This window comes from Cibotium barometz, chromosome 52 (genome assembly GCF_041138505.1).
Source record: "Cibotium barometz isolate CiBa-2024 chromosome 52, ASM4113850v1, whole genome shotgun sequence".
Lineage (NCBI taxonomy): Eukaryota > Viridiplantae > Streptophyta > Polypodiopsida > Cyatheales > Cibotiaceae > Cibotium > Cibotium barometz.
Genome location: NC_141097.1, coordinates 627,010 through 648,923, shown reverse-complemented (window position 1 = coordinate 648,923; position 21,914 = coordinate 627,010). Strand labels below are relative to the sequence as shown.

Sequence of the window (21,914 nt, the reverse complement as noted above, 5' to 3'; positions counted from 1 at the left end):
TTTTGAAAATTTAAAGAGTAAAAATAATAATAATAATTAATTACGAGGAAGGAACACACACTCTTCACCCCTTTTATGGCCAGGGAACCCGAGTAAAATAATTTTTAAAATTTGCGGAATTGAAAAGATATTTATGGATCGATGGATCATGCGCATTGTGTGTGCTTCGGAGTTGTTCACACCGAGCGTCCAATAATGTTAGGGCTTGGGTTACCAGGGCAGGGTTAACGAGCACGGTTAAGAAAAGGGCAAACGTATTTATAACCTCTCAAAAAGCTGTCCTGTCTTGCAGAGCTCGCTGGAAGCTGTTTTCTCATCGAGGCAACAGTTGGTCCGTCCTCCTCCGGATTGTTAAACAGAAAGCGGAAGGGGCAGGGGTAGCCATGGCCGTTAACCTCACCGGCATCTACCTCCACGTTGTGGCGGATGTCATCAACAACGTCCGATCAGACTTCCTGAGCGAGGGAGTCGACGAAACAGTTCTCCACGAGCTCCAGTCGGTAGGTTCCCCTCACAACACTCTCCCTCCGCCTTCTTCTGTTTCTGATTCTGTGCACTGTTTAGGGCATTCGGTGCTTGTAGAGAGCTGAGAGGCGAAAATGCTTTGTTAATTTACATGAGCAGTTGTGGGAGCTCAACATGATGCAAGCAGGAACAATTCAAGGTGTTCCAGCTGACATGCAATTTGCAAGAGGAAGTGGAGGCGGCCTCATCACTCCTGTCCATGATCTCAACATGCCGTATGAGGGGGAGACCCCCACTGCCGAGCTCCTCTTTCCACCTGTAAGAAAAATGAAAAAATTAAAGCTATTGTCATATGCTGCTGCTGGCCATTGTCTCTGCAGTATGCAATTTCTCTCCAAGTGTTGAACTGTATCCAATGTTTCTCTCCAAGTGTTGAACTGTATCCAATGTTTCTTATGTGCACATGAGGGTCTTGAACTGAATCCAATGTTTCCAAGTCTTGAACTGGAGACTTTGACGTTGTTTTCCTATGTCAAGGGTTTCTTCTGAGGGGGAGATTGTGTGGTGCAGACACCAGTGCATACTCCATTGCCAACCTTTCTGGCTCCTGGTCCCAGTCCCAGTCCAAACGAGCATCCTGATACAGGCATTGCAATGGATGTTGCAATTGGCAGGCCGGCCCCATTCATGGTAAGCCGAAGCTTCTATCCTTCTCATCTACTTCCATGTCAAGAGGATGATTTTTTTCTTCACTATATTAGTAAAAATTGCATGGGTTTAAAAGTGTATTTCTTGCCTTTGCATGCATCAGCCTGCTCCATGGATGAATCAGAAGCTAGATATGAATCTAGGGGTGAACCCGAAGCTAGATATGAACGTAGGTGAGTTGCAGCTTACTATCTCGTTCTGGATTATCAATTTAGATTTTGGACACACACACAGATCTTGTGAAAGTTGCTCCTGTATGATTAAGATTGTCAACCTCATTGTTACATGTGCACTTATAGCCTTTGTATTGCAATCATTAACTGTACGTGGATGTTGACAAAAATCTCCACAATACAGCCTATGAAGGTGGAGACGATGAAGAAGTTCATAGTGGACAGTTCCCAGTGACAAAGGTAATACTTAAGAGTGCAGTACTTTAGGCAGGTTGTTTTTACAATTTCTTATTTTGCAGTGTCTCTTCCTTTGCATGGAAATTGCAAATTTCCATCTTTCTTTTCACAGTCACCTTCTTAAAGAATTGTTCGTAGATGGAAAATTATGTTTCTTTCCGTCAACAATACAGGTTAAGTGCCTCCACCATGCTGATGTCTGCAGTGGCTGTTGGATTAAGTTGTAATTGGGGAAGAGTGTTACTGGGTGTTTCTAGTAACTCCATTATGCGGATGATCTTTTCAGTCTATCAATTTCAACTGGATTTTTTGATGTTCATGAAATTTAGCCTTGTGCAACCTTCCTTGGCTTATTCCATGTTTTGCAGAGATGCCTTTTCCACCAAAGGGTCTTGCATTTGTTACTAATTTGTCACTTCCTTGGCAGGAATTTGATGTTCATGAAATTTAGCCTTGTGCAACCTTCCTCGGCTTATTCCATGTTTTGCAGAGATGCTTTTCCACCAAAGGGTCTTTCATGTGTTACTAATTTGTCACTTACCTGGCAGGAATTTTTGCCTCCCGCTACTGGTAAGAGAAAGAGAGAGGATATCACACCCAACTATCAATCGGGGAACTATTTTCCCCAACATGATGGTGCCGGAGATATAATCACGACGCTTGTGTCACTAGGACAAGCTTCAAGCGGTGTTGAGGCAAGCTTGTCTTGACGGCATAATGATATGATTATTTTAGTTTTGCTTTGACTGTCAAAACATACTCATGTGCTTTTTCCAACAGGCAAAGAAACCCTTGCACATGGAGGATTCAACAGCTTTGGCTGCAAAGAGAAACTTGAGATTGGGTATAGATCAGTGCAAACACACCGAGAAGAGAATCTTGGCTGACACCCCCATACATGCTGTTGTGAACTCTCATCACACAGCAACACATTCTTCAATTCCACAATTTGATGGCATTGGTGACAACTACGATGATGTAAGTATGCTTTAAAAAATGAATTGTGTAAGTACTAAGAAGGGGTTGCACTACATAGCAAAATGAATGCATAGTAGATTTTTAAAGCATGCCCAAACATGTGTGTGTGTGCGCGAGAGAGAGAGAGTGTCTACAAAAGACCCATAGGATCTATGAGACCAAAAAAGATGTAACATATAACTTATGAATAGATGTCAAGCCAAGACAAGGTGAAAAAGAAAATTAGTTCCCTAAAGAAAAATTAGGGTCCACTTACTATGTAGACCATGTGTATACAATGGAGTATGTAGAAAACATCATGTGCCAAAAGTTCAAAACTCGTCATGTGTCATCCTTCTCATGGTGGATGGAGTACCAGGTGATGATATCGAACTCTTGCGGCGATGCCCATTATTCCACCGTCTGTTTGGTTGTACACAATGCTAATCAATACACTTAAATACACTAAGATTTAATGGACAACAAGCATAATACAAAATGTAATTTGTTGAATTGACAAGAGCTGCTCAATGAGCTAGAACGCCCCTCCCCCCCCTCAAATAATGTTTATTGATCTTGGGAGAATCAAGCACATAGTGTCATGGGCATTTTTGACCAAATCTTGCAAACAATATTGTTGTCAAAGATCTTCAATTCACATCACCCTCTCAAGTGACCATGTTCCCTACCCTATGCTCTGTCTATTTTTCTACCCACATGGTAGAAACAATCTTTAGGAGAGCATGTAGGACAAGAGAACACTACACAAGGTATGTGAACACGGAGTCCTCATCCTCCCTCTTGCTACTTGCTTCCATAGTTGATCATTAAAGCTTACTGATTGTAAGTAGAGTCGATGTCAGTGGAAGTCTTCGTAATGGAAGTGTCTGGAATGTTAAAATCTTCATTTGTCGTGATCCTTCTTGACAAAAATCTCTAAGTGGTTTGCAGAGAATCCTGGGAAAGGCTCCTCTATGGTTCAACTTGAGAAAGAACCGCAAAAATTAGGGTTTTCAGTCAAAAGAGTAAAAATTACAGCAAATAGAAGGGTTGTTTTGTTGAATTTGAGCCATTGGGAGTGTGTGGGAGAGTGAATATGTCATGTTCATCTTGCACTTGGATGCCACGTGGACATATCTGGACAAGTAGGTGTATGATCCGGAGTGGAAATTGGTCCCTTGAGAGTCCCAATTTGGGACGAGCCAGGCAAGCATTCCACTCTAAGCATCCAAGGTCTGGTGTACAAGTCTCGTACATGGTCTTGGTGAGGTGTGCAAGTCCCGCACATGAAGCAGTGTCAATCCATACTGTGAGTCACCCTCTGGAATGATGACAAGTGTTTCAGGTGTTTGTAGCTAGATACTAGGCATCTGAGAAGTTGCATGTAGAAGAAAGGGACAGCCCTTTGGGCTATCCCAGAAAAGGGTTTGATACTCTTGCCTACCAAGGGGGTAACCCTTGTGAGCCATCCTTAGGGCCAAGGAGGCCCATGGCCAAGCATGGATGTCAAAACCCCATCGGATCTCCTTGTAGAACGCTCCTGGTTCAAGACTCGAAACCCGCAAACAAACAAATAAACAAGAAGGGGGTGTAGGCGTGACTCACCACCCAACCATGATTGCCGTGGGCAAGCCCACAATCTTGGCTGTCCCCACCGAGCCACGAGCTGAGCTAACTAGGTTGACGTACCGACCAATCTCTACCTCGCGATGTCCCATATCGCCACGAAGCTACCCTCGCGGGCCTCGAGATTGTTGCCGGCCTCGGCTGCGTAAAGTAGGTGCACGTCTGCACTAGACCCAGGCTCCAGACCATAGAGCTCTCACAAATCACGCGAGACTCTATATGACTAATGACCAACCTTGGCTACCCTTTTATAGGCTCTTGGCCGGACATCGGGCGTCCACACTTGGACGCCCGCCCGTCCATACTTGGATGCCCGCCCGTTAGTCTATCCCTAACTCAGCTCACGAATCAGCTTGCCTAGCTCCAAGCTTCCCCAAACCTCGAAGCTAGTCTTGCGTGCGTGTAGCACATGGTAGATACACACTGTGCACATGACATACTTCCCTTCTTCTAAGAGCTCACTCTTGAGCTCACTAAAAAGCCAGGGTAATCTCTCTGAAGAGTAGTCAATGTCTCCCATGTAGCGTCCTCCTCAACACGATCCTTCCACTTGATCTTGTATTCCGTGATAAGCGTATTACGCAATCTTCTTTTACGAAATCCAAGAATCTTTTCAGGTTCGTGTGGAACAAATGTCATGTCCTCGATATCTATGATTTCTTGAGGAGTAACTAACTGGTTTGTTCCACCCAGTATTTCCTTAAGTCTACTGACATGAAATACAGGATGAACTTTCACATGAGAAGGCAAATCCAATTCATATGCAACTGAACCAATTCTTCGCGTAATACGAAATGGTCCACAGTATCTAGGGGATAATTTCGGAGATCGACCTGTTCGTAAAGTCTCGGAATCTTTCGAAACTCGCAAATACACCATCGTTCCTTCAGAGAACTCTCTGGGTGAACGATGTCTATTAGAATAAAATCTGTCTCGGTCTTGAGCACTTCTAATAGATTCCTTCGCAACTTGTAACATTTCTTGCATATCTTGCAAAAAATTACGTGCTGCATCATGTTGAAGTCCTGATAATCCTACTGTAACAGGAGATCTAGGTTGAAAACCATACATAAGCATGAAAGGACTAAAACCTGTACTCGAATGCTTAGTACTGTTATATGCAAATTCTAACATAGGAAGATAATCCTCCCATGAACTGTGTCTTTTGGATACATATGCTCGAAGCATATCCTCTAAAATCTGATTCACTCTTTCAGTCTGGCCATCAGATTGAAGATGATCTGAGGAACTCAAATTCAAAGTTGTTTCCAACTTCTCAAAAACAAGTTTTCAAAAATCACTCGTAAACTTAGAGTCCCTATCACTGACTATGTCCTGTGGTAACCCGTACAGTCTAAACAATTGCTCGATAAACTGCCGTGCTAATTGCGAAACTGTAATAGTCTTCCGGGTCGGTAAAAATCTAGCCATTTTTGTCAAGCGATCTATCACAACCCAAATAGAATTGTGGCCTTGATGTGTTCTTGGCAATCCGGTAATAAAATCCATGGAAATACTTTCCCATTTATTGCCTGGGATTTGCAAAGGATGCAATAACCCAGCCTGTCTAAAGCGTTCAGCTTTATTTGCCTGACAAATTTGACACTTGAGAACATAATCTTCTACATACCCTTTCATCTTTGGCCAATAAAAAGTGTGTTTCACTAACGATAGCGTCCTGTGTATCCCAGGGTGTCCAGCAGAAGGGGCGTCGTGACACTCCTTAAGAATCTTGGACCTAATGTCTGGGATCTGTGGTACACAAATTTTGTCATTACGGAATAGTAAACCATTCCGAATCATCCACTCGCCTCCTGCAGCCTGAATAGTAGACTGCTCAGTCATTGAGTCTTGGTCAATTAATGAGCTCCCGTCTTGGATCTTCTGCCAAAATGGACCAAAATAACTATCAGTCCTGCAAAGTCCTCTCAATGACTGAAATAAGTCAGTAGAAATCTCGGTGAACGACAAAGTATTCACCTCTCTAATTCGACTAAGCGCATGTGCAACACTATTCATGAACCCTTTCCGATAACGGATCTCAAAATCAAAATCTTGCATTAACTTAGCCCAACGAGCTTTCCTTCCTCTCAAATCATTTGCATCACACACATACTTGATTGACCGATGATCAGTCAACACCACAAACTTGGAGCCATATAAATAATGTCTCCAAACCTTGAGAGCATGAGTCACAGTATAAAGCTCCTTCTTAAGGGTTGGCCAACGAGATTGAGTGTCGTCTAACTTTTTACTTTCAAAGGCAACCGGTCTACCATCTTGAAATAGAGTAGCCCCGATGGCATAGTCACTAGCATCAGTTTCAAGAACATAAGGCCGACTAAAATCGGGTAATGCTAAGATAGGTGCTTCCTTGATTTTATCTTTCAAAAGTCTGAAGGCCATATCCAAATCGTTATTCCAAGTGATAGGCTGATTTGACTTACGTCCACGACCTTTCAACAAGTCAGTCATCGGTAGTGTGAGCTGAGAGTACTCTCGCACACATTTTCGAAGAAAAACAACAAAACCGAGAAAAGAACGAAGTTGTTTCAGTGTTCGCGGTGTAGGCCAATCCTGAACCTTATGAACTCGGTCATAGTCAATACTCAATCCATCTCTAGTGATCTCGTGTCCCAAGTAAATGATGTCTGTCATAAAAAACTCACATTTACTTAATTTAGCATATAGTCGATTCTCTCTTTAAATAGATAAGACAATCGTGAGGTGTCTAACATGATCCTCAAGAGTACGACTATATATCTAAATATCATCCAGGAACACCACCACAAATTTTTCCAAATGTTCACGAAAAAGATCGTTCATCATTTGTTGAAAAGTGGCTGGAGCATTGGTTAACCCAAAAGGTAATACGAGAAACTCGTAATGGCCATACCTAGTCCGAAAGGCGGTTCTTTCGACATGCCTTTCATGAATACGTATTTGGTGATAGCCAGTACGTAAATCTATCTTCGTGAAATATTTCGCTCTTGCTAACTGGTCAATCAGGTCATCTGATCTAGGGAGAGGATAACGGTTCTACACATTCTCCATGAAACCGGCCTCTGATAGAAAACCAGAGTGCGGTAGAAGCAATCACCCGTCCACTTGTAGTCTAGATGAGAAACAAAACACAGATTGGAGCTAGAGTGCCCAAATCTGAAAACACAGCGACACCTGTTGGCCCCAAAGCTTGGCGCCCCTTGCGGTATTTCTTTATTCAATTATAATGGCTGAGTACAACACAAAGACCAGCCAAGAGTTTACACCTGTAAGTCCAATCTGACGGCCCACAAATCCTTCTCAGCACAGAGGATCTATGCACACAGATCTGTGTCTTCAAACAACACACTGTGCCTCCCTCTGATCAGCCAAGATCACTAAGCAGGCCAGCCATGGGCATACATCTGGCATAACTCAAGTGCATGATACATCTTCTCAGCTCAAACATACATGTGCTGTCCAGTCTCTGTCTCAACCCTTGTCAATCTGCCATACCCCTCCTCTCACAAGGGGCGAGATAACACATATCTGCAACAGACATCAAGCAGTAGAAAGAGAGATAGATGAACAGAAACAGAGCTTACCAAGTTCAGCTCGTGAAACAACACTGGAGGAAGCAACAGCACCAATCTGTACTTGCAGGCACTTGTATCCACAACCCTGCTTCACACGTGTGCTTGTACTTGCCTGTATCCTCCTCCTGATGTTCACTCTTATGCTGTCCTTGAAAATACAGATCTGAAAATCAGCACAGTACCCGTCTGTACCGCCTCGGGATACGTGCTAGGAGTTGTACTTGCACAAACAGTCCACTGTCCACTCTTCTACCTGCCTGTATCTGAGTTTACAGTCCTGTCCAGCCAGTTTACGCCACCTGCAGCAGCCTGCAGCAACTGTACTTGCTGTACCTGGCTGTCCGTACACTGTACGGCAGCCGTACAGTACTGTACTGCTGTTGTACCTGCTGGTACAGCCTGACCAGACCTGTGCGCAGAGAATCCAGCAGCAATTAACAGCCGCCTGTGTGTAGCGTGGACCAAGGAAGTGCCTGCAGCCTGTCCGTACAGGCTGTACGGCTGGTTTGCACAGGGAAAACTGCAGCAAAGAGTCTTCAGCAGTCGCCCTTCTCCTTCCACTTCTCCACGCTTGAGTACATGCGCTTCAAGAAACTCCACGATTCCCTCTTGTCCAAAAGCTAGAGAGAGAGAGAGAAGAGAGAGATACACTTACTCCAAAAGTGGAGTGACTCTCCCCCAAATTAATCCCTAGGGCCCCAAACTTTAATAAGTTCCTAGGGCCACTAAGGCCTAGGGGCAAACTTCAATAAACATTAAAACTTAATGTTTCTAGTACCCCCCTTCACACCTAGGGATGTCCACACATCTTAAACTCTGTCCGGGCACCCCCCATGTGAATCATAAAATATTCTGACTCTGCAACCACCATGCCCACACTTGTACTGTTCCATTTTCACAGGGCCATGACACTCCAGGTGTTGTCCTTCTTTCTCCTAAGCAACACAGGTGCATTCCAAGGTGATTTACTTGGACGGATCTGGCCTATCCTCAAATAATCTTCGAGTTGTTTAGCCAACTCATCTTCCTCAGCTTGGCTCATCCTGTAAGGTGGAATACTGACAGGATGAGAACCAGGGATCAAGTCAATACGATGATCTACTGTCCTTTCAGGTGGTAAACCCGATGGCAGTTCCTTAGGAAATACATCTTGAAACGAGTCAAGTATCTTTTGTAATTCTTTGTTTTCCAATACACTTAATTCATTGACATCCATGGAAGGTATGAGAAATGAAGAAAGTGGAATCAATATACAATGAAAAAAGCGGTATACAAAGAAGAAACCATTATATTTTCAAAATCAACTGTATTTACAAAAGGTCACTGAGAGGGATGTATACAATCACCTTAGATACTATACTGGGTATTCCCATGCTGAAAAGAAAAAATATGACACCAATCTATCTGGACTTGAAGAGTCTTAAACCACGCAATCCCTAATAACAAGTCTACATTTTCTAGGCGTATAACATAGCATTCCAGAGTATCTTTGTAGTCCTGAATCCGGATTGGTAGCATCTCCACCTTTCGATCCCATACTTGCCGTCCCGCAGGTAGGCGCACCTCATAGGTATGATCGCTGGGTGTCGTATCAAGACTCAATTTCTGCACAAGTTTGTAGTTAATAAAATTGTGTGAGTTGCCAGGGTCTAGAAGAATGTGAATTCTATGGCCATTCACTTCTACATAAACTTGGAGAAGATCATGCAAGCCAAATACTTTAGAGTTGAACCGACAATCAGAACATGTACTAGGGCGAGAAAGTACAGTAACTGACGTACCTGTCAAAGACAACTGATTAGCTGCCTTTGGCTTGGGTCTTGCGTTGGTCTTTGCACCCTTTTGCTTCGGGCACTCGTTACGCATGTGTCCTTTTTCTTTGCAGATAAAACAATGTTTCTCCTTCTTGAGCTTTAAAGCCTTAAGGAGTCGTTTCTTCTTCGCTGGTGTTGAACTTGAATTCTTCGAAGACTGGTCCGAAGACTTTCCTTCAGTTGTGTTAGCCATAGGTGCGGAGAACTTTCTTTTATGCTTGTTCCCTTGCTCGGTAATGGGTTTAGACTTGGAAGAGACCATTGTATCATCATAGATACGAGCTGAATGAATGGCTTCGTCCAAAGTTTTGCATTTGTTATTTTTAACTTGTAAACGGTATGAGTCTGGTAAACCAGCTACGAAGAACCCCAAAAGAGTAGTGGGATCCATCTTTATAGCTTTCATTTGTAAGTCCCTAAACTTCTGGTGGTAGACCTCATAAGTGAGGTGCTGCGAGGTTATGGTCAAAGCTGTAAACCGGGCAACAACATCATAATCATCCTCTTTCTTGAGGAATTCCTTCTTGAAGACGTCGTCGAATTGTGCCCAAGTTGTTGGCTTAGGATTGAGTTCCTTCCACCAAAGCAAAGCTTTGCCTGAGAGGAAACCTGCTGTTAACTGCATATGGATGAAACTGAAAATGGACCTGCCACTTATGTAGCCATGTGTCCACGATCTCCTTGGTATGCTGCTTTTGCTCGCCCCCGAACGGTTCCGGAGTAATATTGGGGCCTAAAGCAGAGGCCAAGGTATCCATACCCGAAAGAGTAGAGAGGGTAGTGGTCAAGAGAGAGATGGAATTCTGCAAAGCTTCCATCTGGGCGGCGATTTGTGCCTGACGTTCCGAAGAAGAAGCTTCGAGAGCTACTTTGAACTCTTGGAAATCTGATTTTGACACATAATCGTCAAAAAGATCGACATTGGTATCTTCCGTAGCCGGCAAGCCTTCGCGTTCAACAAGGGGCTCCAACTCCGATTCTTGGGTCGACATCGTGAAGAGGGCAAGTGGAGAGAAAATTCGATCGTTGCACAATAAAAGTGCGAGGGAGCTTGAGAGCTTGAAAACTCGAGAGATGTGTGGCAAGAAGCCCACTTAAGGGGTTTATATAACTGTCCCCAAAAGCTACTTGAGCTTTTGCTTTTGTGTGTTGAATATATATATATATATATATATATATGGAGATATATATTTTTCTTTCTTTAAAAAAACACCTTTAAACCTTAGGGGACCTTTAAACTTAAAAAAAGAAAGTTTAATCTAAAAAAAATAAAAAACGCCTCAAATCGGCGAAGGCTTTCTTGGATTTTTTTTGCTTTCCTCCTGGATTTAGCGCTGTCGGCCTGTCTGCTGGCGTCACCCCCGTTGCTGCCGTCGCCAACTGTGCTGCCAATGGCGCCGCCTGCTGTCAATTGACCGTGGTTGCCGGCGCTGTCATGTCTGCCTGCGCCTGCGCCAGCCTGCCTGTGTAGGCGTGGCCTGGGCGCATGCCTTCGTAGGCCTGGGCGCCAGCCAACATGGCCTGGGCGCTTGCCTACGTAGGCCTGGCCGACTTCAATAGCTGGTAGCCCACAACCTTACGCAACTGCCAACGATCCCATCTGCGCATCTCTCACTCGCTCTCCCTCTCGTGTTCAACCAAAAGCAAACGTGCTTTTTTCTACTTTCTCTCAACAGTTCATGCGACTGCACAAACACGAATCTTCAGCCTTCTTCTTGCAAAGCAGAACAACCCTACCATCTATCTACACCCTCATCACGGGTTTCTTTGATGAAAAAGCACATACTAACTGAAAAAACAGCAGCATGCATAGAAAAAACAGCAAGCTTCTCGAAGTCATACCTTTTCTTCGATGTCATCTTCTCTACCTATCGACTTGCTCGTTCACGAGGCACGCTCTGATACCACTGTCAAAACCCCATCGGATCTCCTCGTAGAATGCTCCTGGTTCGAGACTCCAAACTTGCAAACAAACAAATAAACAAGAAGGGGGTGCAGGCCTGACTCACCACCCAACCATGACAGCCGTGGGCAAGCCCACAATCTTGGCTGTTCCCACCAAGCCACGAGCTGAGCTAACTAGGTTGACGTACCGATCAATCTCTACCTCGCGACGTCCCATACCGCCACGAAGCTACCCTCGCGGGCCTCGAGATTGCTGCCGGCCTCGGCTACGTAAAGCAGGTGCACGTCTGCTCTAGACCCAGGCTCCAGACCATAGAGCTCTCACAAATCACGCGAGACTCTATATGACTAATGACTAACCTTGGCCACCCTTTTATAGGCTCTTGGCCGGACATCGGGCGTCCACACTTGGGCACCTGCCCGTCCATACTTGGGTGCCCGCTCGTTAGTCTATCCCTAACTCAGCTCGCCAATCAGCCTGCCTAGCTCCAAGCTTCCCCAAACCTCGAAGCTAGTCTTGTGTGCGTGTAGCACATGGTAGATACACACTGATGACATTGGAGGGCCCAGGCAGCAAGTTGGCCAGGCCTAGACAGCCTGGACAGGCTGTCGGCCAGGCCTAGATGGCCTAGACCGCCTATCGACCAGGCCTAGATGGTCTAGACAGCCTGTCGACCAGCCTCACAGGCAGCCTAGGCTGCTGGTTGAGCCTCAATGGCTGCCAAGCAGCCTGGACAGCAGTAGGAAAAGACAGCCAGTCAACAGCAACAAAAAGGTGCCTAAAGCAAAGGTGAAGGTTGAAGGTCAAGAGTTAGATCGTCTACAGGCTGAAAGTCTACAGCCACGAGGAGATCTACATATTTGCGTTATTTTCTCATCATTCTAATAAAGCAAATACACCATCTGTGGTGGGGCCCCTTCGGGACCCAATACTGTGTTCAACTCATTCTCTATCTCTCTCTTTTTCTGCACATTCTGTCTTGTGCGTTACTTTCGTCACACGAAAGATTGCTGAATTTTGTCCATTGAAGAACCGATTCTATTCATTAAGCTTCCGCATGTTACATTGGTATTAGAGCCGCCTTCTTCAAGTGTGAAGATTCACCCAGAAAACCAGAAATTTTTTCGCTTGTGGGTTGGTTTGTAGACTCCGGAGGACCACTCCCTTTCGGTGTGACTCCTGTCCCTTGTAGGATGGTTGGGTTTTAGTCGGACCCTTATCCCAGATCATGGAGTACCCATATCAAAGGTGCCTTGGACTCTTCCTAGTGGAGCTCAGCCGATACAGTGAATCACTAAAAAATCTCCCACCCCTTTCTAACTCCTCTCAGCTTACCATCACTAGATTTTTCCAGCCTAGAGGGGTGGATAGGGAGGCACCAAAGCCCACTATAGTGGATATGGGAACCTATACCACAGTGCCCCCTTGTAGTAGGCCCGTTTTGGGAGTCACCTTAGATTGGGCACGCACACTCCAAAGAGCTAGACTCCCTCCTCCCGTTGGACCCTTGCCACCCCCCGCTCATCAGCCCCAGATTCAGGAGATCTTGGCCCACCATTGAGCGGCCTCATCCTCACAGCAGTCTATCAACATCTCTAGCCTTCTTGTATCACCCATGATGGACATCTTGGATGGGCCCTTGCCCGACATATAGGGTTGATTGACTATTTTTATTCAGCTCTCTGATATCCCATCACTTATTGTACCCTATACTTGGCATGGTAGGATTTAGATTTTTCATCTTGTACGGATATCTTAGCTTTCAGTTTTCAGTTTTAGTTTACTGTTGCTTTTTCTTTTTTCATGCATGATGAGATTTCATGGACACTGTATACATCATTTTGGTCTCATAGACCCGTTGGGTCTTTTGAAGACGTCAATATAACTTTATTTATTTCTTTCATTCTGCCTTCATTCCATCTTTCTTGCATAATTTCAGTTTGTGATTGTTCTTTGTTAGTCAAGTAAAAAGGTTCCTAGTAGCTTCCGCATGTAGCAATGTGCTACCTTGATTGGCCAAGGTAGCACAATTGAAAGGGTAATCTTATAATAAGGTGGTCTAATTAAGCATGAACGTTAATCATGTCTTCAGATTGTCTAGAGTTCATGTTAAAATGGTGGTAGCCTATTCATTCTAAGGTCTTGAGAGGATGGATTAATGAGCCTCATGTCAATGCCTATTCATTCTAAGGTCTTGAGAGGATGGATTAAAGAGCCTCATGTCAATGCCTTTCACTTATGCTTGAGAGGTCTTGAGACGATGGATTAAAGAGCCTCATGTCAATGCCTTTCACTTATGCTTGAGATCTGCACTTTGATGTGTCTTCATTACACCACTGCAAAACAGTGTCTTTTATGCTCTTATTTTCTGCCTGCAGCCCTTTTTTTTGAGGGATTTTGGATGACTTGAGTGAGACATGTGTCTCCCGGCACTTAATTGGATGACTTGAGTTTCAGACTCTCAAACTCTCACATGTCAATCCTTTCAGCTTGCTATCTTGCTTCACTTCCAGTCTGTGATCCAGCATCATATTTGTTAAAGTGTTCATTCCCATGTAAGCATCTGTTGGCTGTTCAAGTTTCGGCAGCCTCCGTAACAGTCCTTATTGTGCTCTGGGATTAGCCAAAGATTTAGACCAAATATGATCATCTTCATGATATGTCTGTGAAGCATCGAAGTATTTAATGTGAAGCAAATCTTTAGTTCTTGGATATGGTCTTATCAATGACATGCAAATACATATGTATTTGTTGTATTTTGAGATTTCAAGGTAAAAAATCTTGTCATCCTCATCATGGACGTAGTACCTGTAACTTAAATGCACTTTGTAGCTGTAAGTCTGGTTCAAGAAGATGTGATGTTTTTGAAAGAGCATGATGTTTTTTGACCTTCAAAGGACAGCTACCCTTTTTTTGCATGAGTAAGGCAGCAATGTTTGACTGATTGCTACCTTTTCGGTGACCAAACTATTGTTATTGCATGAAGGGTGTAGCGGAAGAAGATTACAACGAGCCTGGGGAGGAAGGTATGAACAATGCACCATGGCATAATTGGCATGGTTGAATGTGCAGCAAGCTATAGTTTTGTTTAAGCTGTAGGTGATTATGCTTATGCATTTTCCAAGCTTTTGTTGTCAATGTTTTGATAGAACAACTGGCTGCTGATGATGGGAACCTAAAATCCTCGAAATCAGAGGGAGTCGAGTCAGATGGGTCAGAGCCCCCTTTGAATGAAGACGATGATCTTGATGACCCTGATGACATTGACAAAGGGGATGAAGAATCAAAAACTGAGCATTTAGTGCTCGCACAGTTTGAGAAGGTTTGTTTATTGTTCTTAAATTTGCTGTTTGGATGCTGAAGCGAGTGGGAGATGCATTTCTCCCTAGAGAGATTGTTGACCTAGCTTGACCTGTGCAGGTGACAAGATCGAAAAACAAATGGAAGTGCATTCTGAAAGATGGAATAATGCATCTGAATAATCGTGATTTTCTCTTTTCAAGGGTAATTATACTTTTCACAGCTAGTGTGTCCATTGGATACCTAAGAGAAGATTTCCTCTAGACTGCCGCTTGGCTGTGTGAGAAGAAAGAAATGAATATTTTTTTAACGTCTACAAAAGACCCAATGGGTCTATGAGACAAACATGCGTTACAAAAGTTCCATGTGTAGACTGTGAACATGGAAACAACTCATAGAACTCTTGTGCCTACGTGCTAGGGTTTTCAAAGATAGAAAGAAGAGCTATGGAATCAAACACATACAACACACATAGGAGTCCTAAACTACTGTTCTGTATTATAATACAACTGAAGATGTCAATTCATAGCCCAAAGCAGTGCTGAAGATCTCCTGGCTAGCCCACTTGTTGAGAATGCTCTCGTGCTGAGAAAGAGCAAATGATTGTGACGAATTTGCTACTGCGTATAAATAATCACCAAATTTTCTGGCCACCTTATTGTTTGTCGGCCTGGTATAATAAACCATGAAAATGAAATTAAATGAAAAGAAGATCCATGTACTGGGTGGCCTCTCACGTACTTGTGGTACTGGAAAACCTGGACTCCCGGAGCAAGATGGCCAAAGATACTTGGGTAATTTGTCCTGGATCTCCTCATCTAATGAAAGTACCAGCATCCTTCATAATGAGCTAGAGCTGCAATAACATCCGTTACACATGGAGTGGCCTCTTCATGGTATCAAAGTATGTCCTTGATCTACAGCTGATAGGTGGAAGGTTTGAATCCTCGGATGCCGGAGCATCTGGCTTTTAGGAGGGATCATGCTCTCTCTCTGTCTCTCTTCCCCTCTTGCATAATTCACTTTTGAAGATCTCCTCTTATCGAGTAAAAGGTTCCTTAAGCTTCTGCATGTAACATTGGTATTAGAGCTTTGAGAGGAAGAATTTTTGTGTGTGGATGGTTTATTTTTGCTCAAAGGCAACCTGTAAGTACAGCAATCCCGCACACATACTAGATGATTTCTTTGTGTTTTGGAAAAATCCTTAACACATCCACTTTAGACAAGCAAGAGGAGATGAGAGATCTTTGCGTTTTGGAAAAATCCTCAACACATCCACTTTAGACAAGCAAGAGGAGATGAGAGAGATTGAGATTAGCGAACCTGAAGTGCCCTCTACATCAAGTTACACTACTACAACTCCGACGGTGGCTACTACTACACCGCCACACCTTGTGATGATTAACAAGAAGCAAAGTTTGATCTTCACATACTGGAGGCCCTTGGCAACCAAATAAGTGGTTTAACGACCACCAGCTCCATCAGCTCCACTTTTTATTCTCACAACCACAATCTTCTTCACAACCCCAACCTACTTCTTCACAGTCACTACCTTGCACAACCTTAACCCACCCCTTCACAACTCCAACCTTCTGTTTCATCTCATGAGCAAGTTCTGCAGCGCGACCTTGAGCTTCAACTACAGAGCACTCTCAAGGCTAATCTTGAGCGAATTGAACTTGAAGAGGAGACACGGCGAAATATCTTGAGGTGGCGGAAGAGAAGTGGTGAAGAGACCAAAAAAGACGATGAATGATGAAGACGTGAAGAGCATGAGGCCTTCCTCATGGTTCTCAACCATAGGATAGCTTTGCGTCCACTGAACCCTTTCTTACCTTCAATAAGTATGATGGTAAAAGCCAACTTGAAAAGGTGGCTCCTACTGCCATACTATCGTCATACACTCAATGATGAGTCTCGAGGCTTGCGGACAAAATTCATAGTGCGTCGTCGAGTTTATCAATAAGGTCACGCCTCATTGATGATGACAAAAAGGTATTCTTGTATGGGATTGATGCTAAGATCCGCTTGGAATGTACAGATGTTTGAGCCCACTTCATATGACCACGTGATCTCGCTTGCATAGAATGTAGAAATGAAGGACACCAATTAAAAGTCCAAGACGACTCAACCTCGGGGGCGCCCATAGGGCAATCAGTCGAAGCTTCCACCTCCACCATTGCCACACCTGCACCCAAGTCTACTCTAGATGAGAAGGCCAAAGAGAGCATCATTGGTGGTCACTTGAACCAAACAGGAAGGGTAGAATATCAAGGTGAAATCCATTGTTTCTCGTGCCACATATTGTGGCATCCTGTCAGGTAATCCCCAAGAAGCCCACTCCTTCCATCCTGGCATCAACCCAGGCACTACTTGTCAAGGCTGACCTTGAAGAGGCTCCCTAGTCCGAGCCAATCATTGGTTAAGTCGTCGGGAACTACCCCCGAGCTTGAAGCTCCGCATGAGGGGACTCCAATATAAAGAAGAACAGCTCCTCAAGTGCCGCGACACTTTAGTAAGACATCGTGTCAGTCTTATTTGATTGCAGCAGCAGTGAGGACATTATCATTGGATTCAAGGATGGAATGAGTCTACAGGTTTACGTGCATTGCACAGAGTGCAACACTGGTATTCCCATTGGTGGACTTTACATGCGTTTACTATTCCCATTGGTGGAGTTTACATGTGTTTACTTAGTCACACAATTGATTGGTGCATATGTATTCTTGGGTGTAAAATGGTGTAGACAATATAAACCCTCTGTCGAATGGGAGATAAATTTTTGTGGTTCACAAAGATATTACCAAAGTCGGTCACCATCCAAGGAGAACCTGGCAGAGCTTTGCAATCTATTAGGTAGCTAGGACTAACCACGTGAATGAGTTTTCTCAGGATCATGCACGGGCTGTACCACGTAAGTATCACAGAGGTAAAAGAAGAAAGAAGACCAATGGTTGAGCTTTGGGGACATTCTGCCCTCTCCATGGGCCACGAACACTTTTGTCACCTACATGATTGGTTGAAAGTCGCACTCCGGTGGATACCAAAACACAAGATCACAGTACTTTTCAATTTTCTGAAGGGGTACTTAGGAGCAAAAACATAGCACATAGAAGCTGTCCAGCAGAGGCGATTTCAATGGCCAGCATTGTAACATGCATTTGCTTGCAGAAGCACATTTATGATAAGATATTGGTGCTTAACACTTACTGAAAACTGAAAGCACAGAGATTAGGGTTTAGAAGGTATGCAAGGACACAATGTTGGGTCCCAACTACCCTCTCAAGGGCCCCCACGGCTGGCCAGTGTATTTGCTTGATAATTGCAAGAGAATGACGAAGTACAATGCTGAAAACTGTTGTCCACTGAAATGCAGGACCAAAATATGACCTGATTTAGGCCGCCCCTTTGAGGTGTGTTTGCTGTCCTGGAGCCACCCCTGCTGCCCTGCACGTGGCTGCCTTGTACGAGCTGTGTTTTGCTGCCCACAGGTTGCCTATGGATATGCGTTAATGCTTGATGCTGCTGGCTGAAACTGGATGCCTTCTGGCCACCTTGCTTATGTGCATTTTTCTCCCAAGGCTGCCCCTTGGCCGAGGGTACAACTCTTGCTTGATGAGCTGAGGTAGAACTTGCTCAAGAGCTCTTGGCTATGGCTGGAAGATTCCCCAAGGCAGTCCCATAAATAGGAGTCTTTGGTGGGCTAGGTTTGGCTGAGAATGGCACACTTTTCTAAGTTCCAGTTCCCATTCCCCATTTAGATGGGTGCCCACTGTTGGGCCACTGTCCACATTCTTCTTTTTGATCCGGGTGCCCATGGGTTGTCCACAGCACCATGGCTCCAAAAGTAACCATTGTTAGTGACCTTTCACACATGGCCCCCCTGCCCTCCTTTAAAGTAGGCCCCCACTAATTGGTTGGAGTAGTAACTAGCAAAAATGTCAAGGAGCTACCTCCAAGAGATTCTACAATCTACTAAGAGTGATCATTATCAATATGAATTATTTACACGGCTAGCAACTCTCCTAAGTGCTCACGAAATTCCAAAATCCATCTTGCAAGATCCCCAGCTCAACAACAACAAAATTATCTCCAATAATCCGTGTATCCAAGGAGAAACATTGGGGATTCAAAACTAAACCAATTGATCAAGCTTAGCTTAGTTGTGAGTCATGCCAAGTCTTTATCTTTTCACAACATCCAATTGCATAAGAAAAGTCAACGACATCTCAAAGCTTGCCTACTGTTGGTCTTAGATCCTCATGGTTGAAGTCCAAACATAAATCAGGAAGTTTCTCTTCAACTAAGCTATGCCCCAGTCAATACCTTTGTGTTACATACCACAAAGGTTTACCAATTTAGGTGTGCAGTTTTAGGCTTGCTCTTTGGGATTCAAACTATGATTTGATAAGCTAATGTTGACCTGAATGTTCAAATCCATGTATCCGTGAACACTCTCATAACCAGGTATTCAACGCCCGCCAAAAATCTCTGGCAATTACCAACTGGACTAGTTGGCAATATCAAACAAAGTGGTTGACGTAATATGTCAATGAAGCAAGATGCAGATCGATTTTCAAGTCCAACGTGGGAACCCACCTCACCTAAGAGGTCAAAAAACTTGGCCATTTGATTAATCTATACACATCACTTAAGCATTAGTGTCTTATACTGCTGATGTTTGCTTTTCAAGTGTCCGGCTAGTGATAGATTTTTGAGACATTATGGAGAGACCTTACGGACTGGGTGGATGGCAACTTACAAGTGCATGTCACAAAGAGCCTGTTGAGACTCGATAAAATTCCAGGTCGTATTTAAAAGCTGAAACTTATTATGGACTACCCAAAATTCCTGGAAATAAACACAGACCACTATTTTGAAGGTGTGATACCGGTGGAATATAACAGGAGAAAGGTAAGGATGTGGAGAGAAAACACACAGAGGAGACCAAAGGGGAAGAGAAGGGAGGGGCAAAAGAGAAGGGGTAAAGTTCGAAGGAGAGAGAAGAGGGAAACAACGGAAAAGTTGTTCACTTTCTTAAAGCTTTTTTGTTTTTTGTTTTTTGTTTTTTTTTGCGCCGGGGGGGGGGGGGGGGGGGGGGGGGGGTTGTTGGGGGGTTTTCTTTTCTGCATAACAAATTGTTCAAAAGTGTTTTGTGTAGACTTGAAAATGCAGGTGGAAGTCTAAGCCAGAATTTTCAATTTGACAGGCGAATGGAGAGTTTGAATTTTAAGATGCTCACCAACTATATCAATATGTCATCAAGAGGTCAGGGTCTAAGGCAGCCTGTGCCCCTTTTATTAACACCAACTACTCGATGTAAGGCTGTACTTGGTGGTTCAAAGAACAGCTGTATCAGCTGCCAGTAAGATCATCATTCAGGGTATCAAGCCTTAACTCGGGCTGTTCTTTGCAGAGATTGTGCACGCAGGAACGCAACGTTGCCCAGAAAAGCAAAGACCCTAGTTTTCAAATTTTATGCAGATGTTGTTCTGTTGAACAATGTAAATAATTCTTGAAAAATGCAACGCACTTTCAGCTATGATTTGCCTAATGCAATTGCTAGCCAGATGTTGTAAAGCTTGCATGAAAGCTCTTTGTTCACATTCTTGTTTTTTGAAGAGCTAATAACAACCTATTTGGGAAATCAGGCCGAAGCTTTGTGATGGGCAAGTGATGATGGTGGTAGGCTCAGATTGGCGAGTTTTAATACACTGCGGTCTTGAATAGCTTGTGTAGGATCTGTTGCAAGCATGTTGGTCTTCTACTGTGGACTTGCATCTCCCTTTTCTTAAGGCTCTGTAATTGATCTCTGTATGATTGAAACGTAAGTAATAAGAGCACAATTGTGAATGGCCTTCTTAGCTCTTGCAATCCAAGTCTAAGAAGTTTGTAATGATGGTGGTTTCCAGTATAGAAAGAGAATCCGTTTATTGCTGTTTGCTTTGGTGTAAGCAGTCAGAGCCTCATTGCTGTTGGCCTTTTTGTGGATGTCTAAGATATGTTGCAGTCTGCACAAAAGAAGCGGTTGGGAAAGCTTTTGAATGGTCTGATGAGTAGGCAAAGGGCTTGTGATTTGAAGGGAGTGCAAAGATTCATGCTTTGAGGTAGTCCTCTGATCAAACCAATGTCGGTGGAATAACATACATCTCATACATCTTGCTGCTAGTCATAAATACCCAATTTAAAGCACTCAAAAGGTAGTAGTATTGCTTCTTGCTACTTGTAAACGATGTGTAATAAAGCATCCTATATGTCATTTTTAAGAGGAGGGTTTCTAGGAAGATGTGTTGTCTAATCTACCTGGTTGACATCGAAAGTTGAAAATAGCAAAATGTCGCTCGGATGGTTTAAGGGTTGAAATCCCGAGTGCTGTATCGTGGGTGCAATTCCTGCTGGCTGCACTGGTGGATGCGATGAGTAAAAATTGGGCTCACAAATGAAAGTCAGAATAGAGAACGTAGGCTATGAGGATTTGCACTAGGGATAGCTCTCTAGTTTCACGTAGAATCCTTTACAAAAGACTTTTTGGACTAATGAAGCAAAACTTGGGAAGAGCAATAAATAGTCCAAGAAGAACGTGGTAAATGCTTTGGTGCCTAGTCAAAGTAGGTGCTTGTATATTGGGCAAGTGGCAAGAGTGTTTTAGTAGAGCACATGCGTTGTTAACTCACTCATTCCTGCATGTAGGAGAATAAGGCCAGCTATTGTAAGCATGTGCCAGACATTTTCTTTCCCATGGTGTGCTCCCTCTTGATGTATTATCACTTGTATGGAGAGGACAAGGTGTAAATTAACTAGTATATCGTGATGTATATTGGAGGGCTTGTGCATGAGAAAGGACATCATAATTTGAAGTCTCAAACTAGGCATGGCTGTTAACCTAGAGAGTTAAGAGAGGAGTCTTGGTACTGACTTGATAGGAATGTGCTTAAATTATATCCTCAAGCTAGTAGGCGCGCTGTAGCTGTCACGAATTTGTATCTAAAAAGTCCACCCTAAGGTAATTATATGAAAAAAAAAGAAGTTTTCAAGCTCAGGTACAGCTAAGGATAAAAGGGTAACACATCTGAGTTTCTTTGCAAGCTCTTCCCTTTAATTCCTTTACAATGTTACATGCATAGATACTTTTAATTCCAAGGTATCTATG

The 21,914-nt window shown here is 43.7% G+C and overlaps 1 protein-coding gene across 2 annotated transcripts; it reads left to right on the top strand.

Moving 5' to 3' along the window:
- Positions 1-225: 225 nt before the first annotated feature.
- On the top strand, positions 226-20,411 carry LOC147608655 (transcription initiation factor IIA large subunit-like). Of its 2 annotated transcripts, XM_086788764.1 has the most exons (12): positions 226-500; positions 625-783; positions 1,036-1,155; positions 1,277-1,346; positions 1,531-1,586; positions 2,132-2,278; positions 2,364-2,561; positions 14,451-14,490; positions 14,614-14,786; positions 14,885-14,968; positions 19,974-20,032; positions 20,181-20,411. In XM_086788764.1, exons 1-11 carry the CDS (start codon positions 384-386, stop codon positions 19,995-19,997), a joined length of 1,188 nt encoding a protein of 395 aa, XP_086644890.1. In that variant the 5' UTR covers positions 226-383; the 3' UTR covers positions 19,998-20,032; positions 20,181-20,411. The 2 variants fall into 2 exon arrangements, with proteins under 2 accessions (XP_086644890.1, XP_086644889.1); XM_086788763.1 differs by having other exon boundaries at positions 19,974-20,411.
- Positions 20,412-21,914: the final 1,503 nt, after the last annotated feature.

What these genes read in the sequence shown, in the direction of transcription:
- LOC147608655 (XM_086788764.1), top strand. Translation starts at nt 384, where the DNA reads ATGGCCGTTAACCTCACCGGCATCTACCTCCACGTTGTGGCGGATGTC. An exon ending in GCAGGCCGGCCCCATTCATG is followed by an intron (nt 1,156 to 1,276) that starts GTAAGCCGAAGC and finishes TGCATGCATCAG; the next exon opens with CCTGCTCCATGGATGAATCA. An exon ending in CAACGAGCCTGGGGAGGAAG is followed by an intron (nt 14,491 to 14,613) that starts GTATGAACAATG and finishes ATGTTTTGATAG; the next exon opens with AACAACTGGCTGCTGATGAT.